This window comes from Maylandia zebra, linkage group LG11 (genome assembly GCF_041146795.1).
Source record: "Maylandia zebra isolate NMK-2024a linkage group LG11, Mzebra_GT3a, whole genome shotgun sequence".
NCBI lineage: Eukaryota > Metazoa > Chordata > Actinopteri > Cichliformes > Cichlidae > Maylandia > Maylandia zebra.
In genome coordinates, this window is record NC_135177.1 from 2221103 (window position 1) to 2240784 (window position 19682).

At 42.5% G+C, this 19682-nt stretch overlaps 1 protein-coding gene across 5 annotated transcripts; it reads right to left on the minus strand.

Moving 5' to 3' along the window:
- Positions 1 to 1644: 1644 nt before the first annotated feature.
- LOC101470388 (glycerol-3-phosphate dehydrogenase 1 like) lies at positions 1645 to 19345 on the minus strand. Of its 5 annotated transcripts, none has more exons than XR_013100735.1 (9): positions 19190 to 19345; positions 15650 to 15827; positions 14096 to 14236; positions 11658 to 11796; positions 8471 to 8583; positions 6258 to 6494; positions 5985 to 6091; positions 5688 to 5818; positions 1645 to 2707 (listed from the first exon to the last, which is right to left on the minus strand). XR_013100735.1 is itself a non-coding variant. In XM_076889678.1 (9 exons), exons 1-8 carry the CDS (start codon positions 19231 to 19233, stop codon positions 5767 to 5769), a joined length of 1011 nt encoding a protein of 336 aa, XP_076745793.1. In that variant the 5' UTR covers positions 19234 to 19345; the 3' UTR covers positions 1645 to 2707; positions 5750 to 5766. The 5 variants fall into 5 exon arrangements, 4 of the variants coding, with proteins under 4 accessions (XP_076745793.1, XP_076745791.1, XP_076745792.1 ...); XM_076889678.1 differs by having other exon boundaries at positions 5750 to 5818; XM_076889676.1 differs by lacking the exon at positions 5688 to 5818 and having other exon boundaries at positions 15689 to 15827.
- Positions 19346 to 19682: the final 337 nt, after the last annotated feature.

Here is a 19682-nt window from a genome sequence, read left to right on the forward strand (position 1 = left end):
AAGTGACTGTATTATTACTTGAATAATTTCTGTGAGATTAAAGATTGATGAATAAATACTAACAAGGTCCAGAGTAATTAGGTGAGTGAGCACGATTTTACTGTTAGGCATATAGTTTTTTTTTTTTTTTCTCCAGTCTTTGAAGATGAAATATTTGTGGTGGCCTACCACACCAGCTGTCAGATATCTATAATACAATCTTGAGATCCTTTCCTAGGGGATTCAACTCTCACTCAAATCTTGATCCAAGTGACCTCATTAATTAACAGGATGGCAGACGGGATCGCTCTCTTGCTACGAGTGTCGTCCACTCAATCGCACACACATTCAAACAGCACTTCATGCCTATGCACTTACTATGATTGTCATTTACTGGTTTGTTTCGTATTATTGTCCTGCTGCATAACCTGAATGCACTTAAGCTTCAGAGCATGAAATGCTAGCTGGACATTCTCCTGTAGAGAACAGAATCCATGGTTTCATGTATTACAGCAAGTCTTCCAGGTCCCGAAGCAGCAAAGTAGCCCTAGAGCACCACACTACCACCGACAAATCTTGCAACAAGTTCAGCTTTGTGTCATGGATCCACAGAATATCTTCCCAAACGTGCCCTTTTTGGCTGGCACTGGTTTTCACCTTGAACTCTCCAATGGATGCCATTTGTACCCAGTCTCTTTCTTAGGTTTACCCCTGTTCCAAGTTCTCTCCATTGGTGCATAATGGCTCACAGCATGGTTCACTGGAGTAAAATGGCTTTAGAACCTTTTTCATACTCATAGATGTCAGTGACTTTGTTTCTCATCTCTTCTTGAGTTTCTTTAGAGAGTCTGATTGACAGCCACCTATATTATCCATGGGTGGCAGCCTGTCATTCATTGGCTTTAACTTATCCTTACAGGCCATTAGATCTTGGTGGGAGAATAATTGTGGTAAATTGCCTAACAATGTCCAGAGCCAGCGGGCTGGGTTTTCTATAGATATGTGGCCTGGACTAGTGAATCAGCTTATACTTTTAAAAAAGTACTACAAATTTTACCCCAGGTCTACTTCAAGTGGTGTCAAACGTTTGTGCTGATGGAGCCGAAACCACGTTTGTGCTGCAAAAATCATCATCTGTCCCGCTATCATTTTAAAGTCATTCCAGAGGTCATCAGAGGTCTTAACGACAGTGGTGTCAAACATTTGTGCTGCAGTCATTTTAAAAAATATTAATAAAAGAAAATTTCTAAAGAAATTTCAAAAGGGGCCCCTTTCAATGTTCCACAACTCAGACTTAACACTTTAGTGTAGTTTCTAATATTTTATTTCAGAATATCAACAAAAATGTAACTAATGTTTCCTCAGTGGGTAGCTTCCTGCTGCAACTCTAAAGGTGTCGTGGACAGTTTACCTGACAGCCAGTGCTGGTTTTGTCAAAGGCATTCAAGTTTAGTCTGTTAATGCAAAATCAATTTAAGAGGCAAAGGTTTGCTAGTGCTACATGTGATCAAGCAAAATTAATTATTTGTTTCACTTCCATTCATTACGTTTACCTGAACGAACACAAGCCAAGTGAAGCTGGAAAGACATTGAAATGCAGACATTTTCTCCGTGACTGAAGCGCATCGCCCTCTGCTGTGTGATGGATGCAGTGTGTCAAAGTGACCATGCTGGTGGCCACTGACAGGCAAGGTAGCAATGTTAATGAGCACACAACTGCTTATTGATATGTGACACATCTGATAAATCACTGATAGAAACAGAAACATACTGCAATGCAAAGGTTCCAGAAATATTTGGTCACAAACTGAGACAAATGTTAATGACAATCTTTCAAAAATAAATCAAAAACACAGAATGCAGCCTTTAAAAGATGGTAACCTGTAACCTATTATCCATCTCATGACACGATTCAAGATTAACAATGAAAACTTTTAGATAAAACATGGAGAAATCAGTCTGAGTGGCATTTATTCCAACAAATTAACAGCAGAATTCTGAGAAGGTTGCAACATCAGCACACTGAAGTATCACAGCTAAAGACACACAAGCTCATTATCCATTCATCTGTTTCCCAGCCTATTCCTATCACAAGGCTCACACACAAACACATGCTCTACCCAGAGCTGATCTTGTGCGTGCTGTTGTGTTTTAAGTCTAAGGAGCACCGTGGGCAGCTTGGTAATCAACCTGCCGAGAAAAATGTGAAGTTGGTCGTGTAGGTAACAAAAACAAATATAGCTGCCACAAAAGGCCCACGCTAAAACACAATTTCACTTATATAGATGTTATTGGGTGATTTGTTCCACGGTTTTGAAGCTCAGATTATACCTCGTTTTCATATGTGACAGTGGTTCAAGGGCTGGCATGGATACACACTGAGTGGGAGAGTCAGTCTTTGTTGTGTTTTAACACGGGGATTTATTTTTCATCCTACACTGTTGGAAGCCTGGAAGAACTTTTTCTGACAGTTTGTACAAATTGAAATGATAAAGGACTTTTTATTTTATGGGTGTTCTATTTAAAGCTGTTGGGGATTGTTTTTGACAGAATAAGAACCTAATGCAAACTTCACCTTAGAATGAAAATGATCAATGGAAAAACAACAGCTTCCTGAGACGCACCAGGCGATCACATGTCCTCTGGGTGGCTTTGCAGGCAGGAAATCATTTCTTGGACTGGCCTCTTCTCAAAACAAATCTGATAAACTGCTGTGAACAAAGGGAACCTGGAGAGAGGAAGGACAGAGTTAGAGCTTGACAAAGCAGAAAAGAGAAAATTCAAGTTATTAATTTCACATGTAACAAACGTATATAGACTAGATAAACAACAACAATACAGAAGTAAATAAATTCAAATTTAAAGTCAGAAAGAAAGTTCTAAACACTGATGAGCCAAAGTATGACCATCTCTACGATCTCAAAACGACCCAGTAACATATTTCAGTTTGTTTCAGCGTAGAATCCTAGTGCGGTTCATTACAGTAACTTCAATGAGTTTAGGGAGAGTTTGTTCTTTATTACCTATTTCTGCGTTTAAAAATAGTTCAAATCCTTTCGAAGTGTGTAGTTGTAGTAGTAATAATAATAATAATAATAATAAGCGGCTGAGAGGTGGCTTGTGGTAGCCATCGAACCACATGGGGGAGAAATGGCGCCGTCACATTTCAAGCATCTACTCAATCCCACTGACATGACCTCCATACAGGAAGCAGATTCTGTGAGGAAAGGGATGACGCCCGTCACCGGGGGCAAGGTCACTTAGGCACTTAAACCACTCTTTGGTAAGGAGGACTTAATGCTGTGCTCCAGTTATGGAGAGAACACACTCCTCAACCTCCCCAGGAAAGTCCAGGTGAGGGCACTGGAAGCAAGAATCCATCATTAGTTGAACGTCAGATTCATTAATGTCGTTTTTGTCCTGGACAGGGGAATGCTGGACCAGCTCTTTATCAAGTCAGGGACATTCCAGTGCACGTGGGAGTTTGCCCAACCAGTCTACATGTGTTTTGTGGACTTGGAAAAGGAATTTCGACACATTCCTTAAGGGATTCAGTGGCAGGTGCTGAGGGACTAAGGGGTGTCTGGTCTGTTATTACAAGTCACATGGTTCCTGTACAACCACAGCGAGAGCTTGGACTACACCGGTGGCGGTAAGTCAGGCTTCTTCCCCTGGTGTTGGACTTCGCTAGGGTTTATCTTTGTTACTGATTCTGGCAGTTATATTGGGAAGTCTGCCTGGACACGGTTCTGTTGGCTTCATTTAGTGGTGAGCTCCAGCTCACAGTGGTCTGCAGCCCACCACTCAGGAATGAAAATCAGCACCTCCAGTTCCAAGACCATGGTTGTCACCAAAGAAGGCAGGGGCTGGTGCCCCAAGTGGAGTATCTTGGGGTCTTGTTCACGAGTGAGGGGAGGAGTGGACTGGGAGATTGACAGACAGGCTGATGTCGTCCATGGTGGTGAAGAAAGATCTCAACATAAAAGTGAAGCTGTTGATTTACTAGTTTATTTATATCCCTGTGGTCACGAGCTCTGGTTAAGATCTATCTTAAATTCTTAATAAATCTCCAACCATATCACCTGCTATGATGCCTGACAGCAGCGTCGCTGTTGTGCTGAGGCAGGCTATTGGTTGGTAGTTGGATGGGGGCCAGTCCCTTCTGGGGGATCAGGACTCTCTGACCTTTGGTTAGCCTGGTTCTTGTGCTGCCAGGCGCTCACAGAGTACAGTAGGTGTGAATCATATCAGGGACTGATACTTACCCTATCCTGTTCAGGAAGATTGAAGTAATCTGCTTTTAGATCATGTAGACATGATCTAATCATCTAATCTGTCCTATCCTGAGCGCAGAGTCAAGGGGCCATTTACGTGAAAAGGGAAAGACCATCTCTGAATCGAGGAGGGGCCTAAGGGTCCCTCTGTCACCATTTTATGTATATGTGTATTTTTGAGGCATTTCCCCACTGCTCCCAATTATATGTAAAGATAAACTAAAATTGAAATCCCTAATTCAAGCTCTGTACTTGTTATACACTACCAGTCAAAAGTCTGGACACACCTTGTCATTTAATGGTTTTCCGTTATTTTCATGACTGTTTACACTGTAGATTCAAACCGAATGCATCAAAACTATGAATGAACACATGTGGAATTATTTAGTAAACAAAAGTGTGAAATAACATATTTATATTTGAGATTCTTCCACGTAGCCGCCCTTTGCTTTGATTGCTGCTGCACACACTCTTCATTCTCTCCATGAGCTTCACGAGGTCGTCACCTGAGACAGTTTTCCAACAGTCTTGAAGGAGTTCCCAGAGAAGCCGAGCACTCGTTGGTCCTTTGCCTTCACTTTGTTCTCCATCTCATCCCAAACCGTCTCCACTGGCTTTAGGTCAGGTGACCGTGTTTCGGGTCATTGTCATATTCAAACAAAGTAAATGATGGTGCAAGTAAAAGCAAACCAGATGGGATGGCATGTGGCTGCTGTGGTAGCCATGCTGGGTTAGTGTGCCTTCAGTTTTGAATAAATCCCCAACAGTGTCACCAGCAAATCACCTCCACACCATCACACCTTCCCCTCCATGCTTCACAGTGGGAACCATGTGTAACATAGTTAAAAATGGTTCAAGTTACATCCTGCTAAATGGGACGATGGCACCACCTACTGTTGGAAATGTCACGCTGCAGTGACTATGAAGGGCAAATGATGTTGGGTAATAATTAGAGTGATGGAGGATTCCCGTAGAGATAACGAATGGGTAAATTTCACGGACAGAAATGTTACTAGTCCGTAACAGAAATAGAAGTTGACCTGGCTATTTTTGATTAAATATATTTGCTGTGGGTTCCTTCTGTCATCCTTACGTTGGGTTAGACATTCGCCTTTTCACACAAGGCTCACGCTGGTTGTCCACGAAAATGAGCCATTCTACTTTGTTGCCCTTCGTCATAAATGCGGATGCTGAGTAAAAGGGGCTAAACTGACCCAACCCCGTTTGTTCATTTAAAGAACCCGAAAAGACATAACACTGAGGTGAGATGCATGCATCCTCAGCAGTGGAGGCGACTCTTGGTCTTCCTTTCCTGGGGCGTCCTCAAGTTTTTGCAATTTTCTGGACTGAGCTTCAGTTCTTAAAGTAATGATGTCATTTCTCTTTACTTAGCTGATTGATTCTGTCAAACAGGGCTGTCAGCTGTGTACCAACCTGACTGCTGCACAACACAACTGATGGTCCCAAATTACACCAATGAACCCTGTCAGGCACACCTGTGAGGAAAACCATTTCAGGTGACTGCATCATGAAGCTCATTAAGAGAAGGATGAGGGTTTGCAGCTCTGTCAACAAAGCAAAGGGCAGCTACTTAGTAAAAATAAAGACAAACCAATAAATGTTCAAACTTTTGACAGGTAGTTTACAGTCAAAATATAGCACAGAGCTGCGTTACATGTCAAAAAAGAAAAAAAAAATACAATAGACAGACAAAGAAACTTGATTACAGACCTATTCACCAGGCACTTCTGTTGGAGGATGCGGTAAACCTCAGCTGAGGTGGCAGGACCCTGGAGCTTCTGACCATTGAAAATCTCCTTCTCCAGCACTTCAATGCTCTATCAGCAGGTGTGACAAGAAGAAAATACAAGAAAGTGCACAATTAAAAAGCAGTTCGTCATTTCAAACCAAAAACAGTTCGAGCTAATAAAGCTTTACATAGTAATGCGTAATGAGGAAAGAGAGCAGATACACTACAACAACCAAACGTGACGGTGCACATACCTTCCCTGTTCTAACAAAGGCCTCTGCTGCTCGTCGATTGCGGCCGCCATAGCACGTAGCGATGAGGTCGGCCACACCACAGCTCTCCAGAAAGGTCGATGTGGAAACCACGCCATTCTTAGAAAAGAGTTGGGCGAAGGTTATCATCTCCATCAAGCCCAGACGGATCACAGCTGCCTTGGTGTTGTCTCCACACTGCAAGCCATCACAAAAACCTGCACTCACTGCAACGATGTTCTTCACCAGCAATGAACAAAACAAAAACACACATTTAGAAAATGATGTAAAGCTCTCAATGCAACTAACAGAAGACTGAAAATCATGTACTGATGAGTGCATCACCTCACACCTAATAAAGCTCATTATTAACACGACTGTTCAAGTGTGTTGGTGCACCCATGCTCCAATTTAAACACTACTCTTAAAAAATATATATACATATATATAGAGCTGGGCGATATGAGATTTTTTCATATCACGATGTTTTTTTCATTTCAGGCGATAACGATATCTATCACGATATAAGCCAAATAACTATATTTGTAAGATTTAAATGTGCCGTTGCTCACAAGTAAAATGTGAAATAATCAGCAGCTTGTTTTTATTTAAATATTTATTTCCCATAATAAGTTCAACAGGGTAGATGTACTTAAGGAACATGAGACTTTTTCAGATAAATAAAGGCAAATATTGCAAACTACACAAAAGGCAGCCGCTAAAGCGTTTAAGTTTCAAAATAGAACAAACGAAACAGACTAAACTGTCAATTCCACTTAGAAACAAAATATTAATTCTAAAAATAAATCTTAGTTTGTTTTACAGAAGAACAGACAAAACTGGCTAACTTTTGTCAATATCAAATAAACTGAGAACTAAAAGGAAATTCTCAATCTCTCCTTGTTGTATAGCTGAGCTTTTCAAACAGTTTTAACAGTTACTTTAGTCTGACAAAAGCCGAATGACGAATTAGCGCTTCCACTCAGAGACTGAGGCTACGTCCACACGTACACGGGTATTTTTGAAAACGGAGATTTTCCGTTCTCGTTTTAAAAAATAATCCCGTCCACACATAAAGGCAGAAATGAAGGAAAACGCTGCTATGAACATGCCAAAGCAGCAGGTGGAGCTAGATTCCTAACTGTGCAGAAATGTTGGCCAATCAGAAGTCTAGAAGCCTCGGTGGGAAAAAGTAAACAAAGCTGGGGCATAGAAGCAGAACCGAGTCGTATGTGTGGAGGGACAGTAACTGTGTGTATATGTAAGCATTTAAACACTGCAGAGAGTAGAATTAACAGTATTGTAGAAATTCATTTCACCGAAACAATAACGTGGCGCACAGTGTGACGCATGCACCAGTTTATTGTATTTCCAGACTTGCTGTCGGCACAATTTACAGTGCACGCTACTCTGTTTTTTTGTCAGACTTGAAATAGCAGAAATACCTTCACACTACGGAACTTCTATGGCTCTTCCGTTCGACAATCTCTCCGGCGTTGGAACCATCATCTGTTTTCTCTTCGGTCACGCTCGGTTGATTTTTCTAGTCGGCACACTCATTTCCTCCATTACCCGCTGGCTCCATTACCCGCTGGCTGCTTCCCAAACAAACACACGTGCGGCTTGGCACTTGTGCTGTACGTAACAAGTCACACGACGTGACGCTGCGGCTGTGATTGGTTCGGCTCTGCGCTGCTTAATTTGGATTGGCTGACCTTTTTTTTTTTTTTTTTTTTAAAGAGGACAAGAGCGGCGAGGTCTATCGCGATAGCTTAATTTCTCTATCGAGTAAAAGTTATATCGCGATACATATCGTTATCGTTCTATCGCCCAGCTCTACATATATAGTATAAAATGATGAAAATCATCGACGCTGCATTCACCAAACCACAGAGCATTTGGAATATCAGTTTATTCATAGGTTCCATGCAGTCAACACCTGTGGCCAATTACATATCTGACACCCATTGAAAATATGACAAAAGAAGTCCCGGCGAAGGCGTCGAATCATATTTCAAGATGGAACGAAGGACAGTTTGGTTTCATAACCACAGACACTGGTTCTGCCTCTTTACCAGCAAAAGGTTTCACATTTCAGTGTTACACAGACATTTAGACTCCAAACATCCTTACAGTCGACAGTAACTACAGAGAGACCGTGCTGGTAGCCATGTGATTATAGAGTATTTGATTCAGTGTCATGTGTAAGTGTTTACCTTCAAAGCTCCACACAGCTCCACTGTGTCAGCATCCTCCACTACTGTGATCCTGAAGTTTGGAGTCGTCAGTAACTCTTTGAACAGTAGACCATTCTCCACATTCCTGCTGCCTAACACACACACACACACACACGATCTGATGGTCAGAACTCGCTGAAATAAAGCATGTCAATAATCCAAAACAAACACTGGGTCACCAAACTCAGGACCATGACAGAAGGGAGCCAGTTGAGACGGTTCGGGCGTCTGGCAAGAATATGTCCCGGGTGAGGTGTTCTGAGGAGGACCCGGGGCAGACCCAGGACACTGTGCAGGAGGTGGCCGGGGAGAGGGAGGTGTGGGCTTCTCTGCTTAGGCTGCTGCCTACCGTACCTGGCCCCAGAAGATGGATGGACGGACAAATCACAGGAGATGTGGAAATCAGTCTAATCCAAGTATAATCTTTAGGCTCAAGTATACAAATAAGCCAGATCACTAATTACTAATTTATTTGAACAGGTAAACTTGAAACTGTCTTATCGCATTACTGACCATTATGCTCATCAGTTCTCAAAATAGCCTTGAATAGATGATTAATCCCTAATTGCTAATGCATGGCTTGGCTTCCTGCTAATGAAGCACAGAGCTGTTGGAGCTATTGGTTGGCAAGGTCCTGTTCCCAATCCACCCAAGGAGGCTCCCGAGCAGTCAATTGGGAGTCTACAGACATGCTCGAACAATAAATGAGTAACTTTGGTCTTTGTGATGCTTGGCATTACATCGTTCAGCTCTCAGGGACTTCTTTTCACTAGAACAGCACTCAGATTCTTGCTTAGACTACTTTTAGTTAGCAGCTCCATTATGAGGGATATCACAGACACTCAGACTGGTGTCTGTCTCTCAGAGACACAAAGGAGTTACACCACCAATGAGCAGATATTCTTAAAGAGCAAGTTATTTCACAAAAGAACAGGCAGTGTAAACACTGAGCGTCCAGTAATATCACTGTGCGTTTAAAGGAAGCAGGAAAAGTAGTAACAGAATAATATTTTACTATTAAAACAAGAAAAATAATGAAAAAAACCTTCACCACAATAACATATAGTTAGCAATCTGAGAAAACTGAAACTGGAATTAAATGAAATAAGTGACAAAAAGACGATTTCTGGTGCAAAGGCTGAGTTTGGAGAACTTTGAACATGGCAATAAATTAGGGCTGAACGATATATCGCATTTGCGATAATATCGCGACATGATCAAGTGCAATTTTCTAACCGCAAAGGCTGCGATTATACTCTGGACATGTCCAAATTCATGGGCTGCATCCTCCTGAGGCCGCATTTGTAGACCGATTACGTCACAGCGACGCGCCGAAGGCTGTCCAAATTACTACCATATCCCAGAATTCATAGCGCGGCCCAGCCAAACTCCAGTTTCCAGCAATGGCGGCCGCTACTAAGTTTTAAAATTACTCATACTAATCTTTCTGGGTCACAAAATAAACTTTTAACATATTTTCAGGCGAGAAAGTAGTTGTGTAAACATCAAATATCTGCTCGGTTTATCAAGATATCCCATATTTGCAAAAGTGCTTCGACGTTTTCAGAGGCGTCTGCTACCCACCAGCTCGACAGCTAGCCGGGAGCTCGAGGGTTACTGATGCGGCCGAGAACGGCACAACTCCCGGCACATCATTTTCAGATCACCGCGGAGTTTCGCTGCTCGGGTTAAACGTAATATATAAGTCACTTAGACAACCTAAAAATGTTATTGTTGGGCTTTTTTCAGTGTTTTGTTTGTTCGTGAGTAAATCGGTTTGGCTGAGATTAAAGTTATTAGATTAGATAAAATAAAACTTTATTAATCCCCCGGGTGGGTTCCTCCTTGGTTTTCACACAGCTGACTAAACGTCAAACAGAAGACTTATTAAACAGAAGTATGAGACAGTCGAGAATTTACACCAGTGTCTGGTTATATTTTAGATAGCAAGAAGCAGACGGCCGAGTTTATTAAACTCCACCGAGACAGCGGTGACGCTAATCAGAACTAGACCGTCCAATTTCACGCCTTTAAACTTTAAAGGCGTGTTTGTGTGTGTGTTTATACAATTGCTATTATGTTTGCACTTTATGTGTAATGTTACTGACTGCAGAGATCAGTAAGATGTGTGTATTTTTTATTTATTAGTTTTATTTATTTAATATTATTTTTTAATTGAATGACTGTCTAGTAGTTCACAGATGTCGAAAAACTGAGTGTGGTAAAGCCACTGATTTTGTTTATGTATATTTCTGCAATCTGCACATTGTACTGACTTTCATTTTAATGTTTACACCAGGGTTCCTTGTCAGCACTTTATGCTCAGATGTTTGTAAGCTAAAAATAAACTATTGTGTATGTTCAAATATACTGTTGTGATTGAAGAAGTTAAATAAAAATGTCAGTCATCAATTCATGCATCACCTCATGTCATCATAACAGAGGTCTGTCTTCCAGGAAAGAACAGTTTAAAATTAATGTAATATAGTATTGGCCATACTATATGATGTATTGCTTGTCTTTGTTTAATAATACAGAAGACAAATACCTTAAAAAAATAATCGCATATCGCATCGCAATCGCAATATTGGGGCAAAAAAAATCGCAATTAGATTATTTTCCATAATCGTTCAGCCCTACAATAAATCCAGAAAATTCCAGGCTAACCAGTTAAAGCTAAGTTAAGAAAAAACAACTAAAGACTCGCCTGGGAACATTACTCATGATCCGCAACAAATACATCTTTTAAAAGACTTTTCTGAAGCTTTATATGTATTAATGACGAATCCATCTGATGTTGTCCTTACATTATTACACAACGTGTGAATGCCATGAAGCCCACAGCATCTCCCAGCTCCAGCTCCACATGGTTTTCCAGCTCAGTTTTACACAATTTTGATCTTTGCTAGCACGCACTTTATTCAGAACGCTGACTCAAATTCAGATCACGCACCATCTCCCAGTATGAACTCTGCCAGTATGAGTCTGCTTCCTAAACCAGGCAGAGACCCTACACTCCCATCCAATCAAGCCAAGGGGACAAAAAAACAAAACACATTTCTTCTCTTCCAGGTCCCGTTTGTTCTTTTTAAATCCACAACATGCCAGTTACAGCAGGCAGTAATAGAATCTACTGAATAACATTTTCCACGTGGATTCTACTCACCGATGGTGGATTCACAGAACTTCTCAGCTGCTACTTCGTTGGCGATGTTTGCTCCCATCAGGACACTGACATCAATCTCCATCTTCTCACGAATGACGTCAGAGATCAGCCTCAGGCCCTCTGGACCCTCATATATACCCTGAGACAGTAATGAGAGGGGCGGTGGTGGATGAGCGATGGCATACAGGATGAGCCATAAAGGACACAGCTGCTTATACCCATGCTGTAGATGGATGCATGCAGAAAGTCAAGGGAGGAAACCAGCCTCCCCCTGATATGTTCCTTCTGACTGACCTCTTCACCCCAAGGCTAAGCCCTTGAAATGAAGCTAATTTCTGATGTAGCCTGATTCTTCCAGTCACTACCCACAGCTTGCAGCCAAACACATTCACCAGCACCCTCTCTACCAAAACAGAGTCCAAATAACTGCAGATGATGAACCAGTCCATCTCACACTCACCTGTTCACCCACTTGTGAACAAGAGATATTTGAGCTCTTGACTAGAGGAAGCAATTCTTCTCTAACCTGGAGTCTTTTCAGCTTCAGAGCCATGACGTGGGATTCTGAGGTACCAGTTCTGACTGATGATAGGGGGTTTGTGGAGATCAGCATTTGATGAGCCCAGTAGGACCACAGCATCCACAAAACACATAGATATGATCTACTTCCACCATGCGTTATAGTTTACACCCCTTATTGTGCCTAGAAATTTGTTAATGGCCTGTATTTATATGGCGCTTTACTAGTCCCTACGGACCCCAAAGCGCTTTACATATCCAGTCATCCACCCATTCACACACACATTCACACACTGGTGATGGCAAGCTACATTGTAGCCACAGCCACCCTGGGGCGCACTGACAGAGGCGAGGCTGCCGGACACTGGCGCCACCGGGCCCTCTGACCACCACCAGTAGGCAACGGGTGAAGTGTCTTGCCCAAGGACACAACGACCGAGACTGTCCAAGCCGGGGCTCGAACTGGCAACCTTCCGATTACAAGGCGAACGCCCAACTCTTGAGCCACGATCGCCCGTAATAGACCTCAGTGTCACCAAATGAGTCACACATGTTGATGGCAAATGCAAAAAATGACACTCGTGCCAAATTTGGACAGGCTACAAACAGCCTGTAACTACAGACCGAAGACTTCGAAACAACAGTGTTACACACTCAAATTGTACTGTTTGGTTAGGGGATGGCCGAGGAATGGAGAAGTGCACTGGTACCAGTTTTTAAGAACAGAGTAATGTGCAGAGCTGTAGTAACTACTGAGGGATAAAGCCTGAGACAGATACCATGGAGGTATGGGAAAGAGTGGTTAAAGGTGATGATCAGTGAAGGGGAGTGTGGCTTCATGCAGAGAAAGAGCACTACAGACGTGACGCTTGCTTTGAGTACGCTGATGGACGCCTGCGATGTGACCCTGTGGAGCTAGAGAAAGATGAGGCACCAAGAGAGGAACTGTGGGATCTTACGTGGCAGCTGAGGGTGACAGAAAAGTAGGTGAAGGTGTTGCAGGTCATGTGATGACTAGTGTATGCGAATGAAAGAGACACATGGAAAAGTGCAAAAGAGAGGTGAAGAAGAGTGCAGGCAGGGTGGAGTAGGTGGATACGTGCCAGGAGGGATGTATGACAGACAAGACAGGCAGTGAGACCTGCTGGGACGCTTGGTTTGCCCTTCTTAGCGCTGGTTCACAGAAGATCTGTAGTTTTGGTTTCCTTGTTTTTGATCTATATTATTTTGTACTTGGTATAAGCGTAACATTAAAAGACTGCTTGTGAGTTTACTTCTCATTTCCCAAGTGCTGTATTGTGGCTCTTCCTGCCTGCCACGTAGCTCCAGGGTGCAGCCAAAGCTTTGACAGCAGCACTTACAGGCTGCCCTGCAAAATATGTGCTCAAAATATGTACTAATGCAATACACAGCCATGAATGCGTCATGAGTACTGAAACAGACAAACACTGGACTCTGAGTTTAGTGTGTTTTTGTTTACAGTGCTTGGATCAGAATGTTGGGGGGTCCCTGTGGAAGAGAGGCATCCAAACATCAAACTCACTCTTCAGCGCACACGCTCACTTTGTCGACATATTTGATCACAAAATGAATACTGCACATCACCGGATCCCTGGCTACTGCAGTCTGTGTGCCAAATGTCCTTACACCTTTACTACCCCAAAGACCTTCGCTGTGTTTTATGGATGGCTGGAGACACTTACTGGCAATATGAACCAAAAAACAGCTTTATGTGACCGCTTATCCTGATCATTAGGGATCCTGTTAGAAGCACACATAACAAAGATACTCCGGGCATGTTCAGCTGAGTTTGTATGCACGGCTCAGATCCTGTGTCAGGTCTTTGCTCTGCAGAATTTGGAAAGTTAAAAGCAGCAGTGGAGTGTGAGATAGCGAGACGGTGAAATGGGCATCATTACCTTTATGAGCGTGATTCCTCGAGCTCTGGCAGAGACACAGCCCACCATTTCATCACAGAGTGTCCTAATGAACTGATGAGGGACGACAAACACCAGCAGGTCAGCTCCCATAGCAGCATCAGAGAGCTTTGGTACAGCCACCTACGGAGACGACAGAAGCGCCATTCAATTCAAAGCTGAGTAGGCTTTGAATAATCCTGTGAGTCTGGGTGATTTCCCCACCGTACTGTGTTACACACTTCCACCATATTGCCAAAAATATTCACTCGTCTGTCTTCAGCCATACATGAACTGGGGTGACACCCCAGTCTTAATCTAAGGGTTTAATAGAAAGTCATCCAACCCTTTGCAACGATAACAGCTTCAGCTTTAACGAGAAGGCTCTCCACATTTCGTAGTGTGCTTATTTTCTCCAAATCTCGAGTCAACTCTACCAATCAGTAAGCTACGTGAATGCCGTCTTTTCCTTGTTACCCTCAGCTACAAATGCTATGCTAAGCTACCAGTACTACAGCCAGTCATGAATGCACAAACTGCTGACTATTTTCAGCCTGGCTTCACACATGATGAAAGCCTTGTGTTATTAGCTGAATCACGTGGCGTCACTATCAGCGAACGAACTCTCGCAGGCGCCAATTTGTTGCGCTCCGGTTTTGAGCGCGCCATATCCTTCCAAGTAACAAGAAAATGACATTCATGTAGATTACTGACTGGCAGAGGTAACTCAAAATTTCGAGTTATGGATACATTTTTCTTTTTTACTGGCAGAAACAAGCTTCCGTAAATTCTTGACCTCCTTCCTGAAGCGCGTTTGTGAAGTCAGACACTGATGTAAGGCCTGGCTCGCAGTCTCCACTCTAATTTATCCCAGCGGTGTTCTGTCCGATTGAGGTGAGGACTCTAGTCGAGTTCTTCCACACCAAAGTCTCTCAACCATGTCGATATGGACACTGCAGTCATTGCGGTCAGACACGTATCGCTCTCCTGGCAGCCACCAAACGCCAGCTTGTCCATCATTGCACGATTTGTGACTCCAGTGAACTGCTCTAGAGTTCAGGTCAGCGTGCTTTACACAACTGCACCGGATGCTTTGCATTGTGCTTGGTGATGGATACAGCATCCATGGTGACCCATTCCATGAAGAACTCTATGCACTGTTCTTCAGCTAATCTGAAGGCAACATAAAGTTTGGAGGCCTGTAGCAGAAAGCCGGTGACCTCGGTGCACTGTGCGCTGACCCTGCTCTGTGATTTTATGGGGCTACCACTCTGTGGCTGAGTGGTAGGCTTCGACTTTGTTAAAATACCACTAGAAGCTGACTGTGGAATATTTGATAAAGAGGATATTTATGACCGGCCTTGTTGCATCCCATCATCACACTGATCTATGATGTTTGCAGAAGCAGTCTACATGCCTGGGTTCTTGATGGAAGTGACTGGAACACCTGAATTCGATGACTTGGGTGAGTGAATACTTTTGGCAGTATAGTGCAGCTTTAGTGCTCTGCAGAGTTTAATGAGCTCAGCAAAAGAATGACATCATACTACTTCTCACCACATTCTCTGGTAGTTTGTATCCAGGAAGGTACTTAACGTTTTCATGCTCAGTGTTGATGATGTCGCTAAGCTTCCTGCCATTAATATTTTCTTCAAACACCCACATCTTCACAGTGGTAGCAATATGCTGCAATGTCCTGGCATTATCTCCGATAATCCTGGCAATAGCAGAGCCCCTGCAACAAAGACACAGAGATCAGCAAATATTTCTAGATGTTTCAAGGCATTGATCAATTAATCATTCAGTCAGCTAATCAATTGGACCATCCTAAACTACTTCGTTAGCTTCATTCTTGTGAATTTTTCGAGTGGAAGAGAGTTGGTGTGAGAGGTGATTAAGCATATTAAGGAGGTGTGCTAGTGTTCTTGTCCGGGAACACGATCCTACTGTTGCTTCATGTAAACAAAACAGATTCTGATCGAGGTGTTACACAGGTGAAAACATGCACTAAGAGTCCAGAGATGACAAAGGGAAGGTTATTGTTCACTAAACGCCACACTGATGGGCTGTAACACGCTCACTGATTTTATAGCAGAGTCTGCCACTGATGCCTTTTAAGGTTTATGGGGAAAATAAAATAACAAAACTCTGCTTTTGTTTCCCAGTGTAAGCACAATCTGACCCGACATCAGTCTACTCTGACAGCCATAGCTGAGTTACTAACAGAGGTGGGACCAAGTCATTGTTTTGCAAGTCTCAAGTAAGTCTCAAGTCTTTATCCTCAAGTCTCAAGTCAAGTCTCAAGTAATGTCAGGCAAGTCAGAGTCGAGTCTCAAGTCACTGGTGTAAAAGTCCGAGTCAAGTCACAAGTCTGAAACTTTGAATTTCAAGTCCTTTCGAGTCTTTAAAAAAAACAAACGAAAAAATAATGTTGCAGTTATATGCTAAATGTAAATATTAGACCATGTAATTTTAAAATCTGTGTTTTTCTCAACACATGACAAAATAGTGAACTTAGAAAATATACACAAATTGTGAAATTGCACCTCTTTAAAATGCAGCTCAATTAAACCTAGCTCCAAGAATAATTTTCACCGACAGTTCTGAGATAAGCTGCATGTTATTCTTGGATGCGGTTGTAGGACCAGCTTTAAAATCGCATGACAAAAATATCATACACATTAAAAAAAACTGTATCACCAACGTAGCCTGGACAACATTTGCTAGTTAGATGAAGTCAGCTATCTCATCGTAGCATATTTATATGCATATTTATAATCATACGGTTCTTGGAGTGAGTGCATACACTCATGAAGTTTAGTAACTTCAGGTCACTGCAACAAGCCCAGGTACAGTTTACCGACGGATGGGTACAGGACCTTGAAATGCACCGTGTAGAACGAAAGACCATCGTACGTATCATAAGTTTACCAGTCTCACAAATCGTCGTCATAAATACACATTCATTAACCGTTTATTAATATAACCTTTGAGCTCAACGGTAATTAATTAGTAGTGGAAATAATTTCTGGTACCCATCACAGAAATGTAGCAGTGACAATAATATTGTATGCTGTAATCGTACTGGGCAATTAGTGATACAAAAAACCTGTTTTATCCTGTGAATAAAAGTATATGTTTTTGTCAATGTACCATAATAACAGAAGCGAAACGCAATATTGTGTCAGGACAATTCACTATTTATGCACAATAAATAAAGGAGCATAGCGCGACAATTTCTGTTCAGCGCCAGACTTGCTTGTAACCTATATCACTAATTATGTTATGAAAATGACGTATTAACTACTAAAAAACACTGACCTTCGTGTAAATGCTTGGAGCAGACTAACATGTGAGCTGGAGTGTTCTGGGACGTTATATTTGGTCTTTGAATGGCTGCAATCCAGGCCATCCGTCGCGTCTTTGTTACTTCGGAAACATGGCTTGAACAATTTCTCTTCAACGACGTAATCCGATAACAACCGATCTCTTTACCCGTCGGCTTCCCGTGGCTGTCATGCGACCGGCTATTGCAGTTAATAATACAACAGCTTCTTGACATTTTTGTGTTTCTTTTTATTGCTGTATAACTGATTTTAATTGAAAGCCTGCGTGCGTTAGTACCGATTGCCACGAGTTCCCAGAATCCTTTGCGGTTCTACCCGTGAATGACGTCACATTTTCAATCTCTATATAATATGCATGTTAAATTTTATATTTGGGGTAAAATAGCAAGTCTTTTCAAGTAAACCGGTTCAAGTCCAATTCAAGTCCCAAGTCATTGGTGTAAAAGTCCAAGTCAAGTCACAAGTCTTAGAACATTTTTTCAAGTCAAGTCTAAAGTCATAAAATTAATGACTCGAGTCTGACTCGAGTCCAAGTCATGTGACTCGAGTCCACACCTCTGGTTACTAAGCCCACTGTTACTGTTTTTACCATCTTACATTTCAATTAAAAACAAACAAACAAACATTTGACATTTTTATCCTCAAGTCAAATGAGAAACTCTGGTCATGCGTGGTGAGTGTATGCTGTCAGTGGCGTCATAATCAATCTGGGAACTATAATACTCTGTACAAGTCCAATCAGCAGGCTTCATTAAACATATTTATTTTTGAAGAAAACACTGTTTTGTAATGTTACCTGTAGTCATGTTGACATGGACATGCACTCAGGCTTGTATGAACTGGTGACGGTGACATTTTCAGTCTTTAGTCACATCAAACTTTGAGACACTTGTAGGCACTGAAGCTCGAGTTACCACACGGATCAGTCCCTGAACTTACTACGGCGCGTGTTTCATGCTGAAATAAACAACACTTACTTACAGCCTACAGGAAACAAATCAAACAAACCCGGTTCTTAAAGTTTTGGTCTGTTTCTATGCTGACTGATGTCCAGCACGCCCTCCCTCTGTGCTCATGAAGCATATGGCACATTTCTTTATTTGTTTGTGAGGGGCTCACAACATAACGCCATAGTTTCATGTTTATGGAGCAGGCTGCTGACCATCACCAGTGAACTTGTGCGCATATTTTAAATGAACAGCTGAAAGAGTGACCCGGATGCAGGTAAGCTCGAGGTCCCTTCACTCAGCTGGTGTCAGGGGTAAATGTTGGCTTCAGATTTATCTCACCGAACCACATTATTATGGTTTAGCGGAATAAAACATCGAATTTACTTTTTTTTTGCTGAGAATAATTTGTGTTTCTGTCAGAACAGAATGGAAATTCATATACGTGTCAATATTAACTACAGACTAGCTGTTGTTTTCAGCGAGCCCTGTATCATATGTCAAACCGCAGGATGCCGGCAGACAGAGGGGACAGCTGTTGGAAAAAGGCAAACTTCCGGATGTGTCACCTGAAACATGCAACACTTAAACTAACATCACCAGTTAATATGAAATTAAAAAGGAACACGACCAGGAAAGCACTGTGCTTATGCTGAAGAAGCTCTGTTCCAGCTCCTCGTAGCTGACTCCAGGAGGACGCTTACAAACCAGGTAGGCACTAACGACACTCCGCACACCGACAGATGCAACAACCTGTTTGCAGCACCGCGTCCGGCAACAACGTCAGCATCATAAGAGCTTACCAGTTTCCAGACCCGACTATGCACACTTTCAGTGGAGAGGCCATGGGAGCCGCTTCCTGCTCGTGATGGTCCGTTTGAAGCTGAAGCTCCGGCGCACGTGCCCCTTCAATGAAAAGTCACGTGACTCCAGGCAGAAGTCCAGGCCGCTAATGCGCAAAATACACAGGCTCATGTAATAGAGTTTAGGGTTACATCCTGGCACAATAGCGCCACCCAGTGTCAAATGTCGCCCTGCACCCACTAGGATTAGCAAGGGATTCTGGGTAATCCTCAGGAGGGCTGTGTCCCTGCGTTCTTCGGAGGCCGCATGTGAAGGTCGATTACGTCACAGCGAGGCTCCTTTAAGTGAATAGAATAGAATTCAACTTTATTGTCATTGCACATGCACAGGTACAGGGCAACGAAATGCAGTTTGCATCCATCCAGAAGTGCTTTAGTGATATAGATATATTACAATATATATTAGCAATAATATAGATATGTGAGTATATTA

Excerpts from the sequence above, each read along its gene's own strand:
- LOC101470388 (XM_004571322.5), bottom strand. The coding sequence starts at position 19,233 with ATGGCCTCTCCACTGAAAGTGTGCATAGTCGGGTCTGGAAACTG. Across the intron at positions 11,797-14,095 it reads GAGGAATCACGCTCATAAAG|GGTATATATGAGGGTCCAGA; the intron begins GTAATGATGCCC and ends TTACTGTCTCAG. Across the intron at positions 2,708-5,984 it reads CAGAAGTGCCTGGTGAATAG|GTTCCCTTTGTTCACAGCAG; the intron begins GTCTGTAATCAA and ends TCCTCTCTCCAG.